Raw genomic sequence first — 20,318 nt, forward strand, 5'->3', positions numbered from 1 at the left:
TAGTATTAACGTTTTTACCATAACTTGTGGCATCATCAGATACATTAGATCTTTTCAATAAATAACCTCATGCGTACAATGTCTTACATTTTATGTACTAATATAAGCATGTGAAATCACCAAGCTAAAACCTTAACAAAATGTGATTTAAAAAAATAAATACAAAAGTCATAAGATTTAAAAAATAATGATTTGTGATACACTGGAATTTTAAAAACTATTTACAAGCTTTCAGTTATATATTTAAAAACAATTTAATTATATTTTAGTATTAAATTTGGATAGCATATGTTTGTTGCCTGAATCATATTAACGTGCATTTCTATTACGACTGTGTATAAGTGAAAACTCGTTTACAATAAAATATATTATTTAAAACCATTGTTCATAAACATATAGACTGTGTTGTGTGGGATGTAGTGTAATTTGTAGTATATGATAGTTTGATAATGTAACTAAGAGGTTGTGTGTATAATCTCAATTAGATTAAAACTGGATACTACTGCATAATGCACGGTTCTGTTGTATGTAATCAATTATCTATCATGTGTAAACTTGTTGTTTCATTCTTGCCCTTACAAGTAGGATGTGAGTTGTTAACTGATATTGTTGCAATTTATGTGTTTGATTTTAGCTATAGTGTGTGAGCTGGATATTTGATATTATGGTTTATTTAACGACACTCGCAACTGCAGAGGTTATATCAGCGTCGCCGGATGTGCCGGAATTTTGTCCCGCAGGAGTTCTTTTACATGCCAGTAAATCTACTGACTGTGAGCTGGATATGGAAGTCTATTTCTGGGTGTACAGTTGGCGATGTTATGTCGCATAGGTACATAATGTGAAAGGCAGAAATCCTTTATGTGTTATCCATTTGGTGCTTATGTACGATGTTGTCAGAATGGTTGTTGGAGAGCAACTGATTTCACAAGTTTATATTACTACAAAAAATTTAAGACACTGTACACATGAGGTTATTTATTGAAAAGATCTAATCTATTTGATGATGTCACAAAGCATGGCGAAAATGTTAACAGGTCTACTACAAATATGTTTAACATGTAATTAGCAAAGATTTCACTTTGTGATATCAATATGATAAATTATTGACGGAAATTAAACAAGTACCGTAATTATTTGAATATTACCAAAGATTTATCTGAACTATTCAATATGAATTGTAAATTAAATATTAAATCTAACCTAACAATCTAACAAAATTACTCTAACAACAACATAACCTTAAGTACAATGTACAACAATAACAATAGCAGATGGATATTTTTATCATAAAAAACACTTTCAATCCAAGTGCACATGTACGCCTATATTAAGTCGACAAAGAAGAAGACAACCTAACACAATGGAAATATGTGGAGAGTAGGAAGATGTTCAAATAAGACCAAAAGTTTCCACTTCACTTCTTAAAGTTTTTAAATTAACTATTTAACAACGCTGCATCAACTACAAGGCTATGTAGTGACTGATGAGTTTGGTGACAGTGAAATGGTATTTGGCGAGATTAGTTCGAGGTTTCGATGTAGGATTACCTGACTTTCAATTTACAGTGAGAAAAACCTAAGCAGATAATCATCCCTAGTAGGATTCGAACCCACACTCGAACACAATCTCAGATCACGAGCATCATTCATTATCCCTTGACTACACTGGAGACCCAAACTTCCTGCTGGCTGATAATGTCATGACTCAGGATGTTTGGGACAAATTTCTTCAACTGATATTACAGTATGACTTAAGTATCTTAATATATCTCTGACGCACATTATCTCTCTAGACAACATGATCTCGATAAAAATGAATGCACGTGTGTGTCCACACATACCCACATTAGGCCAATGACGTTACGAGAATATGCTACATTTTGCCTCATAAACTATTTGAAAAACAAATTTAACAGGGAACATTTAGCATACCTTGCTTCAAATTTGAGTTCTCAATTCTAGGAACCAAATATTGTAACATGCAAAAAGCTAAAAAAATGATATATATAGAGATGGAGAATAGTGAGAAGGAATATTCTTTACTATTCCACTTAATAGAACTATATTGTAATAACAAAAATTTCCTATTATTTATAAGAAGTGGGCAACAATCATGCTCGCGTGTTATTTGTACTATAAACAGAAATCAAATCAAGGACTTTGTCCAGTCTGAATCACAAGCAAATAATTCTTTGAAACTACAACAAATAACAGAAACCAATGACTTCGTAAGATAAAATAGCGAGACAAATGATAACAAAGGCAAATGTCAATGAATTTATATTGAACTACTGATAAAGGTTTCTGATAAATAAGATAATTATAAAATGATCTCAAAATGTTTATCAAATCTATATTTCGGAAGGCTACACGACAATATCAACAATGACATTAAGTGAAACCGAAACCACAAAGGGGAGGGGGGGGGGTGAGGGTTTGAGAGTAGTGATACAAAAAGAAATTAGCAAAAAATGTTATGAAATAGTAAATTTTTTCTGCCTGAGCAAACTGTTACTCCGTTGCGCCCAACATCAAGAGCTGGGCATGTATTGCTCACTCATTATTCTCATTAGTCATCAGCTTGTTAAAAGGAAATCGTAAATCTTCAGAAAGCTGACACTAATTCGAAATGGATCAGGATTTAAAACTAAATTTAAGAAGCCAACAGTGAAATATCAAATTCTGACTGCCTTTCAGAAGACACCCGAAGTTACCAATACCATTCAACACAATATAAAACGCACAATGACAGAGCTACATGAGATATGCTAAGTATAGTTCATATAAGCATTATTATTGTAGAAGCCTAAACCTCAATAGGACATACAAAGATTTTTCCTTTTAGGAATGTTTTAATTGGCTTATTTTACGGTGCTTTATCAACTGTGATGGTTATCTAGCATCTGAATGAAATTAAGCTGGTAATGCCAGTAAAATGAGTCCAGCGCCAAAAGTTACCCAGCATTTGCTCTTAATGGGTTGAGAGAAAGCCCCAGAAAAACCCCAACCAGATAACTTGTCCCAACCAGAAACCTGGGCTCGTTCATTTCATGGTCATACTCCACAGCCGTGGATTGTAAGAATGTTGCATTCACCTTTTCAGTAAGAAGATACACCGGTTATGGTATGCAATGCAGGTGCTAGTAATGGAAAAATTAGCAATAAGACTATGTACATATTGGAAACTACAACATTTCCTGCTGGGTTGTCATATGATTCCAATAACAGCAATAACAACATTATCAAAACTCAAGAGAAAGTTACTTTTAGACGAAAATATAGTGCAGAAACTTGAAATTTTTCATTTAATAACTAAGGTTTCATTTGGTTCATCATTTTAATGACACATGAACTAAACATGGCAATTTTGTGTAATGCTTCTTTCATGATACATTTTTCGATTATCTTCAATGAGTTAAATATGTGATTTCTTCTTTAACAAGTAAGAAAGGGTGCACTGCATTAAATGCCTTTTCAACGTACCTACATTCCTGTGCAAGGGACATATGGCTCCCATAATGCGTTTTTTAAATGGCTGTTATTATTTCTTCACTCGAATTCTTTTCTGCTTACTCAACATGCTGTTTGCCTCTAGGAAGTACGTGATTGTAACAACTGCTTAAAATGCCTGAAGGAAAAACGACGACAGCAATGCAAGGAGTGACACTGTGGGCAGTACACATACTCCAGTAAGATGATGTTCGTTTATACAGGGCCCTCCATATATGACACTTCCCTCACACTGGAAACTCAGCATTATTTCCTGTTATATACCTTGCATAGTTACCATTTCTACAGTCGTAACTTTAATTTCTAACATTTGTTTAGCAGCGAAAATGTTTATAAACAACTTAAAATGAATACAAATCCTTCTTACCTGTGTCATAAGAGATCTTTAAAGTGTTTTTCTCCTGCTTCAATACATCTTTAACATCTCTGAAGATTGTTCTGAAATACTAGATTAATCTCTTCTTGCAAAATGTTCGAAATGACTTGCTGAATTTTTTCTTCCTCTCTTAGCATAACTTAAAACTACAAAAACTCGCTGCAATATGTTATAAACCATTCTCAAACAATTAGAAAAAAAAAAAATATATATATATATATATATACATACCAGTATATCTTGCACTACATAACGCACGAGTTAGTAATCCCTTCAGTGTTCTCAAACAATCAGAAAAAACAGAACATCTTGCACTACATTATGCACAGATGAATAAGTCCTTCAGTGTTCTCAAGCAGTTAGAAAAAGAGTAATAGCGTACACTAAATTATACACAAATGAGTAATTCCTACAATAGTTCAAAACGACAGGTGAAGAGCATGCATGCAATGCCCGACAAATGCCACTGAACTTCAGCATGTTCAACAAGCACACTATGGGGGATGCACGTTTCTGTATAACTCATAGCGTCATATATAGAGTACTCTGTAAAACACAATGCTGCTGGGATCACATATTGCATCCAATATGTATACTCTAAAAGTGGAACGGACAGTAAGAAACTAATAAATACTTATGTAACTATTGCATTATGCTGCAACAATTTTGAAGCATTTTCCCTCTCAGACTATCTCAAGCAAAAATTAAATTGAAAATTCATGTGCTTTGGGTAGATGGTTTCAGAATTTTATTACTCATAAAATTCTAAATGAAAAACAGTCATTAGAACGACCTAATAAAAGATGCATCAACAATAAGCCACAAGAAAGAACGAGATGATGGACAACATGTATGCATAGACATACTCTGCAATGACAAGTTAATTAATTTGTTATGAAGAAGCTTGCAAATTGAAATTTTTTGCAAATCCTACCATATTTCCGTGAAATTTAATTTATTTACATTATCTCTGGCAAAAGAGTGTGTATATGTGTGTGTGTCCAATGCCTACCAACTTCACTTAAGTGATTCAGGTTCCGCATATTGCGGATAGATGGCAGGACTGTGACCCATTTTCAAATTGCACACCACTTCTTTGGGTCACGCTGTGCATAATGTGTGTCTGTGGAGAGTTATGTCGTGTAATATGGTGAATGTACGTATAAAATGTTTGTGTAAAGGTAGTGTAAGGAATGGGTGAGGATGATGATGATGATGATGATGATGATGAAGACGATGATGGGAGAAGGGAAAACCCATCCATATAGCCTACTCCTGTCGAATAGCACCAAGGGGACCGCCAGGCTTAACATCTCCATCTGACATGATCACTATCAACAGTGATGCATGTCTTCTCTTCATATGCACTGCAGAGAGATTTGGGATTTAACCCAGACATACTGGTGCACAATCTAGTGATTAGAAGTTGTGCATTGCCACCTCTCCTAGTCCCGAACATAGAAATTTTACATGAAAATCTCTGACCCTGCAGGGAATCGAACCCAGGCCAGCTAGTCTGGAGGCAGACACACTACCACAGAGCTAACTCGGCAGACTCTCTGGCAAAAGTAGCTTTCAAGTTACTTACAGCTTTCAAATCTCCAATGAGACAAAATTTTAGTTATATGCTGACATGGAAAGTGTTAATGAGCTCATGTCTATTACCTCCATTGAAGCTGCGTGCATTATCAGAAGACAGACAAATATAAAATATTATCTGCCCATACTAACTGTAAACTTATAAAATTGAAGTTTGAATAAAAGATTATCGGAAAATAGAGTTACCCAGTTACCCCATCTTAAGTAGCTAGATAGAACTCACTGTGCTCAGCTGATGAAACATGTTAAGTGCATGAGCTTATCTCGTAAGTCACATGACTGGGTGCGCTTTTACGAGGATGGCAACTCAACCACTTTCTACAAGCATGTACCGTTGTTTCTCAAATGTAACACTCAAAGTTAGTTTTCATAACCTTACAGCTGATATGAGTATATGCAGTTCGAGGGGATGTTTCGACATGACCTCATTAACAGTTTTCTATGAGTGGAAGAAAGTCTCATTCATCTATGTTGTCTGAACTTTAACAATATTACAATGAGGAAAGACAATCAAAAGAACAGGTGAAATGGTCTCAGATAAAGTACAGACCACGTTTTATAGAATTCTGTTAATTAATCTAATATCATTAGTGATTATGATTAACAAGACAATTCACAAGCAATAATTGATTTAAAAAATTTTTATTTTTTATTTTATAGGGTTATTTTACGACGCTGTATCAATATCTAGGTTATTTAGCATCTGAATGAAATGAAGGTGATAATGCTGGTGAAATGAGTCCGGGATCCAGCACCGAAAGTTACCCAGCATTTGCTCGTATTGGGTTGAAGGAAAACACCGGAAAAAACCTCAACCAGGCAACTTGCCCCGAGCAGGATTCGAACCCGGGCCACCTGGTTTCGCGGCCAGATGCGCTGACTATTACTCCACAAGTGTGGACGATTTTAAAAATGGTTGAGAAATAAAAACAAGCAATTTTGCTGAAATGACACTCATAATTCGGAAACAGCAGAAAGTCTTAGTATTTGAGACTATTACTCCACAAGTGTGGACGATTTTAAAAATGGTTGAGAAATAAAAACAAGCAATTTTGCTGAAATGACACTCATAATTCGGAAACAGCAGAAAGTCTTAGTATTTGAATAAGGAAATTTCATAAACAGAATCTTATGACTCATGTTTACCATTTGCTCCTAACTAAATACAAGTCAATATTTAGTTAAATTATCATATGAACAGTTTTTCACTTCAAGTTAAACATATCGAAAGAGGAGACCTAAAATTAGTTAGAGAGGCTCACTTGTGTGTAAGAACTTCATTAATTTATCTGTATTATATTATGTTATAATGGCAGCACAAATTGTGAAGTGGGTTATGATGTAAAGAAAAGAGATAATATAATTTAGAACAGTGTAACATAAAACAAGCTCTGATGCAGGTCAAATTCAGAATATTTTTAATGGATTTAACCATACTTCCAAAAGCATTGAATTCAACACAGCTTTTCTTATATTATACACCTTTTCATGCAACTTAGTTCATGGAGATCACATCTTTTAGCTGCCCAGAACAACACGAGCCATTTGCACTTAAGCAACGTTAACCTAGTTGTAATTTTATGACTCAGTCACTGTTAGTTATGATAAATTAAATATTACATGCTCCCAGACAAAATATTATAGCCATAATAAAGATGAAACATACGCACTAACTCGCGTGAAAAGCATTATAATCTCACGTAATTACATATACAATGTTGAAAAAGTACTGGACATAGGGATTTAACAATGGAAATAAGTTTTTCTCAAATACTGTCTCTCCTGTTTATTTTAGGGAAAAGTTCAAGTATATATCTTTTCATGAATTGAAAAATGAATCAGAATACAGCAACAAATTTATTTTTTATTTGCTTTTAAGAGCTAAATAGAAATGTTACTACATACATCTATTAATTTTTGTATCAGTAATTCTGTTTCATCAATGAGGGCCATGGTTCATAACAATGTTGCAACTTTTATAACAAATGCAGGTCATGAGATAAAAAAATGGTTGTGGAAGTTTTCTGCTATGAATGCTTTTGATTAATGACAAAACTTAAATAATATTAGTGTGAAAGAAAATGTAGTTTGCGAAATTATATTTTTGTGGGAATTTCATACCGCATGTAAGAGATATGTTTGCAGTTATTTTCCCTTTTACCTCATGGCCCTCATTGGATACACAAAGTTGTAAGACTGTTATGAATCATAGCCCTGACATCAACGAAATGGAAGAATTGCCAACATAAAAATTATTAAAAGTAATAACAGAAAAAAAAAATTAATTTGTTGCAGTGTTGTTGTATTCTGATTCATTTTTTAATTATTAAAAAAATATATTTAAACATTTCTCCCTAAAATGAACATGGGAGAGAGTATTTGAGAGAAACTGATTTCCATGTTAAATCCCTATATCAAGCACTTTTTTTCCAGTGTACAAAAATACTGCATAGATCATTCGAAAAATGTAAATTGACAAGAATAGTATAAATAAACTTAATAACAAATATGGTCGAAGTTTAACAGTTATTAGATCAACTATCATGATGTATTTATGGCCTGTACCAGAACCATGACACAGATACTCTTCCTAACTATATATAACTGAATTTTGTATATATCATCCATGTACCAAATTTTCTGTATAGAATTTGACATAATCTTATGTTTAGCCATTCATGCTAGTAGTTACATCCTTATGCTAACCAATTAGTCTGAAACCCATAGTTCATATGTATTGCATTTTACTGAATACCGGCTTAAAAGTATTCCTCTAGATTATTTTAGGTTAGACTTTAGGTGGGTGTTTAACTACCAATTAATAATAAACATGTTCCATAATATTATTAACTCTTTATGCAAGTAACTATTGAAACAGGAGCTATTCTCATTTTTTCTAATGTAAATTCTTGACAATCTTTTCAATTAATATATAAATAATTTAATTATGTTATTTTTATGGCCCATTAACAAATTACATTATGAAAATATAATTCGGAACACAAACACGAGTTTTATGTAGTTATTTAAGTTGCTTTCTTTCTATATAACACAGAAATAACTGTTATTTCATGATTTGATAGAAAGGATAAAAACAACAAATTGAAAATTATCGAGGCAAAAGCACTTTTACCAACAAGAAAAGTATAGACTTGGTAGGTTTACAACTTTCTCTTTCTCATCATCTACAAAGGCATACTACAATTAACTGTAAGAAGGAACTTGGGAAACGAATTAATATACGCTAAAAATTATTAGTAAAAACAAATGCATACTTCAATTAATCATAAATTTGAGACTATCGGATGATTCCAAAGTATATCCGAGAAGCACTCCTACGATTAAATCATTAAAGATGTAACCAGAACTTATACAGTGCGTCTCAGCTAATGTTCCTGGTGTTTCTGTTGGCTGACCAGAGACAGGTCCTCCCTGCTACCACCGTTGCTTGTATCTGCAAACTCACGGTGCTTCACCAGATTAAAATTTACATACTAAATTATATAAATAACATTCAATACTCACTTTCCTCACAGTGTTACCCATCTTCTTTGATACTTAATTCACATTACATCATTCATAGAATCTGTTTCTTTAAACCTATTCACTAAATTTGGTAATGTTTTTCTATACAGAACTGGGCAGCCAAGAAATATATGCCTAATGATTTCCCTTGTTCTGCCACACACAATTTCTTTTGAAGTATACACGTTTTCAAAATGTGTACACATTCATACTTTGAAGTAAATGTAGCAAAACATAATATAACATAACTTCACTTATTGTTAGAGTTTTGTCAAGGACAGACTACTAGTCGGCCTGGGTAGCATAGCTGGTATAGCATTGGCCTTCTGTGCTCGAGGTTGCGGGTTCGGTCCCGGCCCAGGTCGATAACATTTAAATGTGCTTAAATGGGACAGGCTCATGTCAGTAAATTTACTGGCATGTAAAAGAACTCCTGCAGGACAAAATTCCGGCACACTAGTGATGCTGATATAGCCTCAGCAGTTGCGAGCGTCGTTAAATAAACCAGAATTAAAAAAAAAAATTAGGACAGATTATTGACTGACACAGTTAATTTTGAGGAACAGGAACTTACCAACTATGCAACTTTCACGTGGTGATCTCCATCTCTCATTCCTTCTTGGCAAGTACTCAATAAGAGTTGATGCATGGAAGATAATATAACAGGACAGGAGTGGTGAAATAAGCTAAACATTCACCAGCCAAGCAGTTAATGGGAGAATAGTTCAATTGGCATCTTTAGTTGGTTAGTCATAAAACAGAGATGTCCCATTTTGAAAGTTTATCAAATTTGTTAATATAACTTAGTAAGTTTTAATCTGGCGAAGAACCATGAGTTCATGCATGCAAGCAGTGGCAGTAGTGTGGGAGAACCTGCTGGTGATTGGCAGACAGAAACACTGGGAACATTTGCTGGGGAATTAATTTGAAATATGTACACCCAAAGTATGCTTTAGTTAATTGTTTCTAGGCTCACTGCATGCAACAAACAAAATAATGTAGTTTTTATCACTTGAAACAAGTTTCTTTGTAGAAAAAAAAACGCACTATGAAACTATGTGCTATATTGTCTCTGGCAAAGCTTAATTTGTAAGTATGTTACTTAGCATCTGATATCATGTATGTTTGGATACAACCTACAAAAATGAGGTGACAAATTTTAACAATCTCAAAGGTACATTACACATGCTAAATACTAACCGTTACTCCAATTCCAACAGCCAAGAATAGAACACCAATAACGATGAACATTATGCCTCTGCCACGTGCAAAATCTGGACCAACAGATGAACTGAAATGAAGTCAGTAAATTAGTTACGCAAAATAAATTACGATATTCTTGACTATTAGTTCTTGTAACTATCAAAAAAGGGACAAGTCTCCTGTAATATTTATTAGCATTTGAATAGACTGTAAAAATGAACCTAAACGCAAAGTGCAAGATTCTAAAGTTGTAAAGAAAATCAGATCAGGTCAGGTCAGGTTAGGTTAGGTCTATTACTGCATACAAGTATATTGTGATGAAGATCCTGCAGTTAGCTTGAGCTATTCCCTCAACATTTGTGCTCGCAATTTAATTTTTTTTTAATATATTATACAAATTAAGTGTGCTGCTGTAACATTCTGGAACTGTTCGAGAATTTTTTTATTTCATTAAATGTAGAACTGATGATAATAAAATAGGTAACAGATTATAACAATTTTAGGTCTGTTATGAAGGCTGGCTGGATTGTACAAAGAGTACTGGAAACTATTGGATACTGCAGATAGCGAAATAATCAACCGTCCATTTTTTTTTAAGTGAAACGTGAAGCGCTGCAGCAAGACCGTTCTTTTATTAAATTTGCTCATCTTCGCTGCAGCAACCGTGCAGTAAATCCAAACATTGCTTTACGAGTTTGCTGCATGATTCATCATGGCAGAATGAGTGTTTTGGTCTTCCGAAACGTTTGTTATTGTTAAAATCGTCTAGTAATAGTAATTTCATGTCATTATCATGGAAGTCCAAACTATTTAACACGTCTGTTTCTTTCAAGGTTAAATTTATTACTGCAGTAATAGGAGCCAATATTAATTGTCCACCATTTTGCAGTCAGATAGCTGAATTGCGTTTTTTTCGACCCTCTTTTTGCTGCAGCAAAGTCATGAAGCACTTTGAAAACACACACGACAAATTAAGGAATGAAACAATTTTGGACACATTGTACAAAACTGGAACTAAGCTGATCTGAAAAAACTTCCAAAGTGGGGAAATTAAAAAAAAATTGTAATCTCTATATGCCAATAAATTAAATTTATGAAATATTTCAAAGATTTTCTCTCTGTCAAAACGCTTTAACACAATCTACACACACAAGAGTTTATTAAAGCAACTTCTCTTAACGTGAATAATCAAGTTCACTCAAACTTAACTAGACAAAGGCAAAATATGGTAATTCTACATAAGAACTACACCAAAGGAGATAATTTTTTACAGTTTCCTACTACAAAAAGTATAGAGTACTAAGCACGTGGTTTTACTTTCTGATACTATTTTCACAGAATAACCCAGAACCATTCACCTGTTGTACATATTAATGAAGGATATATTGCTGTCATATTGTCCACATCAGACGTCACGAGTGAAAGGGTCACCATTTAAATGTAAAACACGAGCTTGTTAATTATTTCAAAATATGACCTCTTTTGGCAATAATTTATATGTCGACTGGCACCAAAAATGCTTTTTTGCTGGTGTGGTCCTGAAATTTGCACCTCCACTGGCACTAAAAATGTTTTCTTGCTGGTGTAATCAAGGCCCCCAACACGCAATGTCCAAAAATTTGCACTTGGACATCTTCAAAAAACTTTTTTTTTATGTACTAACTGCGGGTACTTGACTTACGTCATTCACTCATATGAAACCAGTTACATAGAACAATTTACCGACACAGTCATTGCCCAGGATGCAGTCATAGGAGGCTGGTCTACATACACCCACAATGAGATGAGATGACGGTTTGTTGGGATGCCACAAGGGAACCGGAGCTCCTGAAGAAAACCCCTATGTTATCTGGACCACAGGCTTGTCCAATACAAGTTTTAAATCAGGGGTACACAGGGGATCGAACCTGGGTCCACAGAATTATAAGTCCAGCACTCTAGTCACTAGACATCCGTGGCGGATTTCTAGAGCAAACTTAAGTACTTAAATTATGTCTCATCAACACGTGTCATTAATGCAGCAATACATTCAATCATTACTATGTACTAAAGTGAATAGTTCTAAGTTATTCTGTGGAAGGTATTGGGTGCTTAGTACTGTACTCTATCCCATTCATAGAATGCAACTGTTAAAGAAAAGATGGTGCCTCCTTTGGTCTAATTCTGTAGAATTATCCAAAATATTAATGTAGTTATAGGGTTATTTAAAGTCACGAAAGAGATCTGAACATCCTGTAACTTTTTTAAGAAGTAAGTTTATAAAAAATAATACAGCCCCAGCCATAAAAGAACGGAGTTCATTCAGGTATAAAGCAATTTCAAAACAATCAGATATGGTCGCCATTTTTCTCTATTATTAGCAGCCTCTTGTTTAGGGAATGAAGAAAATCTTGCGGATTATCTTCAGTCTTTTTGTACAAGCTTCCACAATGCCGACAAATTGCAGGATCCATACCTCAATCCATTTAGAGTTTTGAATCTTCTCAGTATGCTGGAACAATCGTACTCACAGCAACACTGAATAAGATAAATTTGCATTTGAAGAGGCAAAATCATTTTCTGATACGAATTTAAAGGTAATTCTGGAGGACGACCACTTCACGATTTTCGAACTTATTATTTTTTTTTTTACAAAGGACGATTTTATGCTCGACTTTTGAAGGGCACCAAAAAAATGTTTGCAAAAACATAATTTCGAGTGTAACCTAACATAACCTAAACCTAATTTAACTCTAACTAACCCAAGCAAAACTAAGGCCATGTCTCAAAACTCAAGACCATACTACACACTAGTGACTAGCAACCAGGTGACTTGTAAACTACACACTAGGGAGCTTCGGAAATGTATGGTTCAAACATGGCCTTCTTTATAGACTATTTTTTTTTAAAAAACCATGACATCATAGTGCAGCACTGAATTAAGAAGACAGTGTCCTAATGCAGTTTCATTACGAGTTATGTGGAAAAGATAAGGGCTTACAATAATGTTTAAAACATTGTACAGAAGGTACTAACAATGTCAGTGTTCAAAGTTAATGTGTTATTCTACATTATATTTATATTATTTCACTTCCAAAGCATTTTCAGATTTCATAACCCCAACTGCTGATGAGGTATCCATGTTTGTTTAGTGAACAAATCAGCAATCAAGCAAGCATTTTCATTTACTAGCTACTACGGACTTGATTGCTATGCAGTATGTAGCTTTGGATCATAACTTCTGATGTCACATCCGGCTATTTAGTCAACAATCTAGTTCACTTCAGTTGAAAATGTAGCTTTGAGACACGGCCTAAATTAAACTAAGCTATTCCAATTGCCACCAAGCAGTAAACATCGCCTACCAATATAAAGTAACATTATGCTACTGTCCAAAACTACGTAAAACTTAAAAAGTCTAAAACATGTAAAACCATAGCCCCCCCCCCCGCAACAATCTATGCATATAAATGATGGGAATTTAATATAGGAAAATTATACATACTCAGAGCTTTTAAAATCCTTGGGGAGGCTTTCCTCCAGAATTAATAATTTAAATAATAATAAAAAAAAAACATTAAATCACTCAAGAATAGCTTGAATTGTTGTTTATTTATTTCATTAGTCATAGCAACAACATAATAGTATATTACGATTACAGGCGGAGTTATGGGGGGGCACTGCCCCCCCGAACTTGTCTGAACTCTTTATTTTATTAATGTTAGAAAACAATGAATTCAAAAGATCTTTTTTGCTTTTGTTTATGATTAAGTTTCTGTGCTTAAATTGACGAATTCATGTCTTCAGATCATGTGTCTGTACTATAATATTAATTTTAAATTTTTGAATGTACAAGAATTTCTATACCTCACTTGAGAAATGGAAGCACTGTAATGTTTCTTTTGTAACAGCCTGTATTAATGTGTTAGCAGTCTGCAGGTGTTCAGGCCACCACTTGGAGAAATATGAATAACATACTGCAGAATAATGCAGAGAAAAGAAAAGTGATCCCTGTACAATGTGTAAACTTAAAGACGAGATTAGATAAAATAATTAGAGTTTACATTTCATAAGATATCTTCAGGTAAGCTTAATATAAAAAAGTTTCTGTTAGCACTGTTACACAGTTTTATTGATGTACAGTATATGCACTGACAGAATTTTTTGATCATACAGTCTCTTTGTAATTGTTCTTGGCTTATCTGATCTTGTCTAGACATATTGTTCTTAGACATGTAATATAAACAATTAAACTATTCTGTACCAGAGAGAAAAAGAGAAAGATTGTTTTAAATTATGTCCTATTATAATTTGTAGTAGATCTGCAGTTCAAGCCCTATACAATTCGGTCCGAAACATCACGGATATGAATGTAATATTATAAGAAACATGACCTTCGAAAATACCTTTATTAAATGATCATATTCCGATATAGTGTACTGTACCACGGTCAAGCTATAACGAGGGGAGGACGTCAATGATCTTCCCCATAACACCGTTATATGGGGATTCTATGGTTTTGCTCCCCCCCCCCCCAAACTATTCTCTCTCCGCATATGATTACGATACAAGGTTGGGAAGTGCTTTTACACAATCAAGGCAAAGTTCGAAAAACGAGCAGAGCAAGTTTTTCAATTTCCGAGATTTTGTAATGCACTTCACAAACGTGTATTGTAGGCTACAACATTTTTTGCACGATCATATTTTTAAAATTGCAAATTCAATATATTTGCACTGAAAATTTAGAGCAATATTATTCCAAAGTCTTCGCAAAACTATACTGTAATGGTAACTAAGTAACAATAAGTGCACTGTAAGGGCTCTATTTCAGTATAGTTTTATGTTATGAACACTGCCTGCTGGATCACATCCTGTAGCTACTTATACTGCCTGCCCAATAAACGTTTATGCACGAATAGCCGTTATGTGGCAGGTAATGACTTTGCATATACTGATAATGTTAATAGCAGTAGGCACTGCCTGCCACCTAGCGGCAAAATAACCTTGATTGAGCAGGCAGTTTACTCAGCTATAGAATGAGATCCAGCAGGCAGTGGTTATGAAGAATGATTTCCTTAGCAACAAGTATCTGTGTCGGAATTCTAACTTTCAAGGCCTAACAACAATAGCTGTAAATACAACAAAAAACACATTGTGCAAAAAATAATCTTTCCTGACGTTTGCATAATACTACACATCACGTACGTAGAGAGAGCAATGTATGGTCTTAATTTACTCCTTATCCATTTGAATTTAAAGAACTACGATAACTTGTCAGTAATTAACCATAATACACTGTTGCTGTTGCCTCACATGTGCCGCTTTTGTATCGTCAATATGTTAAGCATGAAAATGTGGAGTTTACTTTACTCTTTCCTAAGAAACTACAATAATTTTTTTTTTTATCATTTCTCCCTTTCAACTTCTTTCCCGTCACTCTCCTCAACTTTTTCTCTCTTACTTTTGTTATCTATTACATATATTTAATGTTAATTTACCTTAGATGCAGCTGCCAGGATTCGATCCAAAAACCTTTCAACTTATAGTCAGACACTTTACCACTACACTATGAAGTGAGTTAGAGGACTGTTCTTAAAATATTTCACTTATTATTATATTTGTTGTTTATACATGAATAGATGATGCCAGGTTAAAGGCCACTTCTTGGAACTAAGATAAGTAGAAATTGCTTCGTATTAGCTATGTCTCAGTCCAATTCGGAATGTAATTTTGTATTTGAAAGGGCTGTCGCCCCCAAACTTCTACTGCTGTTGTTAGTAAACTGTCCGAAGACAGGTCTGAACCTCAAAAGTGATACCAACAAGGCACCACTTATGAGGCAACTAGGCCAGGAGATAAAGGGGTAGGGTGGCCAGTTACTTCCCCCCTCCATGGCATACATCGCTGATTAGCTACATAGCCTATTATGCTAATCAGACTTCAGATAAACTTACATCAGAGTGTAATAAAAATAAAAAACAGCATTAAAAACAATTAAATAACCAGGGACAACAAGTGGTATTTGCAGTGAATTATGTTAGTGGAGCAGAATGAATCTGTGAGGTAAAATTTAAATTTAGAAATCAAATTAATTTATTGATTTAATAAATAAACTTATGTTGTAAAATAATAAAATTACTACTGTCACATTTTACATTACTTAATCCACTGATGAAAGGTATCATTTAAATAGTCCCTATTCGTGAACACCAGGTAAACTATTTAAGGAATTTGTGAAGTATGTTAAGATGTGCATATCCAATGTACGGAGTCATCATTAAAAGTGAAGAAATACACCACACACTCTTACCAAATGTCGTCTGTAAACTCAAAACAGCGAATATGTAAAAGGTGTGTACAAAACAGGCATATGACACAATGGCATATTATAGGTAATTACTGACAAACTATTAGACTTATAGGGTGCTATTCATAGACATTTCGCAGCACGCGCTACGAGCATACTAAGCTAGCCCCAGCTATCCACTGGTTACTAGTACAGAATTCAAATCATATCCTATCGCTAACACTGGTTTATGAATACGAAAAAAGCTGATTATCCACCGGAAGCCCGCGCTAAAAATGTCTAGAATATGGCCCATAGTTTCTATCAATAGTTTTCTAAAACTTAGTAAATCTGTTACTTTACTAGTTCTGTTTACTGTATGACCTGTATCATCCCAATCTCGAGCCATGACTCATCAGGACCCTTTTATTCAATAATCATATCATGTTTTTCCAAACTTTTGAAATGAAACAGGGAACACTTAAAATGAGTTGCTGGTCTGTTAACTGAACAATGTAAGGGGAAAAGTTGTAAAACAAGTTTATCCCTTTTATTCTACATGTTTGAATGTAAATTAAACTCCTCGGGAATTATTGTACGAATACAAAGATTTTACACAAGAAGAGTTCGCATTTTGGGAATATACTAACAGAAAACTAAGTGAGCTCTTGGAAATCTCAATTCCCAGCACATTAATTTTCCACCAAGATGCTAGCCTGATCATTAAGGTCGCTATCTAAGAGTTCAGTTATTGACCTTTCCGTACCTGTATGATCTATTCTAACCTAATATACGCTTCCTGTATAAGCATATAGATTAAGTTTTCCACAAAATAAATTTACTTACATAATTTGATAGGTGTAACAAAAAATGTAGCCTATATGTTTCTTTGTTATTTAAAGGAGAGAGTATGACAATGAAAGTTCTGTAATGTTAAGAAAATGAATACTTACACCTTCCTGCAATGTGGACATCTGGCTAATGCATTATTCAACGTGTTGAACTGAAAATAAAAAAAAAACCGCTTTTTAATAGTAGCTATATTATTACATATATTAATCATAGGTACGTCTTAATTTGTTTATACTTGACAATGTATATTTACATTTTTCTTACCAGAAAAGTGTCATGACAATGTGCACATGCGACTCGACACATTCCAGGTAGCGTGGGCACAGGTGGTGTAACAGGACTTGGAGCCAGATTGATTATTCGCTTACAATTGGGTCGTGGGCAAGCAATTCTCTGTGATGAACTCTTACAAATCAGCAAACAATTGCAAGGGCATCTCACATACTTTTTACCTGGTGGGGCATTCCGTATTGGCTGAAAATCATAAAGCAATACATTACATGCTGATCAGAGTTTGATCTTCAACCTGTACAAAAATACCAAATAATTCTGCACACTTACAGTAGCTTCATTGCAATGTCCACATTTCACCACATGCTGATCACGTTTACCAGAAATATCTATCATGGATTGACATACTCTGCAGGTAACCATTGGCACACCACTTTGGGTTGCAGTGGTATAAGGTGGGGGTAATTCATCAGGCCCGATTGGAGAAACTGTTGCTTGTTGTCCTAATTTATTAAACAATAAATAATTCGTATTACTGAACACAATATTAAACCCGAGGTCTTACAAATCGTTGCTAACAAAAGCCATTAAGTCATGTGATCATAAATCATCAATATTATGATATTCGATTATAATTCACTATATAACATTTACATTTTGAATTAAGGGTATTTTATACCGTACCTGGAACAAAGTCGCCTGCATTATTCGAATATACGGTACTGCTATCATTTTGGAGCAAAGGTTGCCTCTCACCGTCACCCATGTTTGATGACAGAAGTCGCAGTAGTCAGCGGTAGTCGAGTCAGAAGATCATCTGAAATGTCTATAAACGGTAGTGCCAACATTGCCGCAATATAGAATCCCAAGAAATTCATATTATTCTAACAAAACAAATATTATATTTTCATAATAATGTTTATTGTAATAATAAATTGTAAGTAAAATATTCCGCTCATTTTTCGTAAGTAATCAAGCTGAATCTGAATCTTATGTGAATGTTAATGTTTGTTGGTTGCTTAATTACATGTGTGTGCGCCTGCGAAGGTGTGCGCCATGATAATTATCAGAATGGCATATATATGTTTATTTTTCATTTTTAGTGTAACAATTTGTAAAGTACATGGAACATGTAATTTCTTATTTGTGATACAACTTACTTTAAAAAAGTACAATAATTATTTTATGAGTTTTATGCAGGTCTTTCAAAGGTCATAAGAAAGTATGAAAAATAAAATAATTATTCCCTGATCTTTAGACAGTTTTTGTAGTTTATGGTTAACTTGCTGAAACAATGATTGTCGTAAACTTACATAAATATAATGTTCCTTAATAAATATTTAACGCGCCTCATTAAATGAGGATGAAGGAAAGGATAATGTAACAATGGCATAGACATACAGCCGAGTATTATTTGCTCTGCAACAAATGACGTTAGAGTATCGATAAATTAACATTAACCATCATAAACTAGATAAAATAATTAGTAGTAACCTTCCACTATATAGCTTTGATAGAACATTATTTCATAGCTATAATTGTTTTATATATCTACCCCAAAATGGTCATGGATAAATTTTGCATTTCACGTTGCAGATGTTAAGGATAATTTATTCAGTGAAGCGCAGACCATATTATAAGAAGTATTTATATATAATACATGTTAACACATAATAATTAAATAAACGAGGGAATACCTCTGAAGGTTTCGAGACTCTGAATCATTTTATAATTTCCAAAAATTTCCGCTTTTTCCGCCTCTACATAGTAGTTGCTAGGATCATCAATAGATATCGGTAGTTGGCAATTGCAGTCGTATTTTCGTTAAGCAATAAAGAATATGTGGAAAGTTGTACATTTAATGTAATAGAAGTAATTTAATACAGAAGTTCGTTATTAATACATACATATATTAATGATATAGTATCGACATAATCATGATACATTGTTATTTTCGGACCAAACATGGCCGCTGAGTTCCCGTTTAGAACATGATACAACCATTTGCTATGTAACCATGTCTTTCGCCATCCTCGTGACAAGTTGTGTAACTACTTGAGCTTTCCTAATTAATGCACAGATTATATAACGTAACCAAAGATGAAAGTAATGAACAATGTTGCCAATAGTAAGGAATGTTGTGTGGCTGGGAAAATCGTAATATAGAAAATTACAATAATTAAAATCATAAACAGAAATGCAGCTAGAGAAGACTTTCTTAAAGGGCTTATACTCATTGCTTTATTAATTGTCTAAGAATTAAATAGTTTAGCGCTTCCTTACTTTATTTAACTATCTTGGAATTCACGACTATAAATAACGGGAAAATTTCAGTATACGGATTCCTCACTAACAATTATATCTTAAAATACTAAAAGGAGCAGATTTGTCTGCGTTTGTCGAATGCTCATTATCATGCTTATGAAAAGGCACTTTTCAGTGCCAATAATAATTTATAAACAACTTACATACCGATATAAACTGTCATATTATTACCACAGTCTCGTCGGCCTGGTTGTCATATAGCGCTGGCCTTCTATGCCCGAAGTTGCGGGTTCGATTCCGTGCCAGGTCGATGGTATTTAAGTGTGCTTAAATGCGACAGGCTCATGTCAGTAGATTTACTGGCATGTAAAAGAACTACGGGACAAAATTCCGGCACACTGGCGACGCTGATATAACCTCGGCAGTTGCGAGCGTCGTTAAATAAAACATAACATTTAACATTTCTAGACTGTGCTATTACCAGTCTAGT

General features: G+C 34.1%; 1 protein-coding gene across 1 annotated transcript in view; it reads right to left on the reverse strand.

Moving 5' to 3' along the window:
- The window catches only part of LOC138713406 (type 2 phosphatidylinositol 4,5-bisphosphate 4-phosphatase), a 37,019-nt gene extending 18,639 nt beyond the window's left edge, over nt 1–18,380 (reverse strand). Inside the window, exons 1-5 of the mRNA XM_069845489.1 lie at nt 18,248–18,380; nt 17,894–18,066; nt 17,597–17,806; nt 17,434–17,483; nt 10,213–10,303 (exon numbers count right to left, since the gene is read on the reverse strand). Of these exons, the coding sequence (XP_069701590.1) occupies nt 10,213–10,303; nt 17,434–17,483; nt 17,597–17,806; nt 17,894–18,066; nt 18,248–18,329 (606 nt within the window). The 5' untranslated portion in view covers nt 18,330–18,380. The remainder of the gene's footprint in view (nt 1–10,212; nt 10,304–17,433; nt 17,484–17,596; nt 17,807–17,893; nt 18,067–18,247) is intronic.
- Nucleotides 18,381–20,318: the final 1,938 nt, after the last annotated feature.

Source organism: Periplaneta americana, chromosome 14 (assembly GCF_040183065.1).
Source record: "Periplaneta americana isolate PAMFEO1 chromosome 14, P.americana_PAMFEO1_priV1, whole genome shotgun sequence".
NCBI classification, from domain to species: Eukaryota; Metazoa; Arthropoda; class Insecta; order Blattodea; family Blattidae; genus Periplaneta; species Periplaneta americana.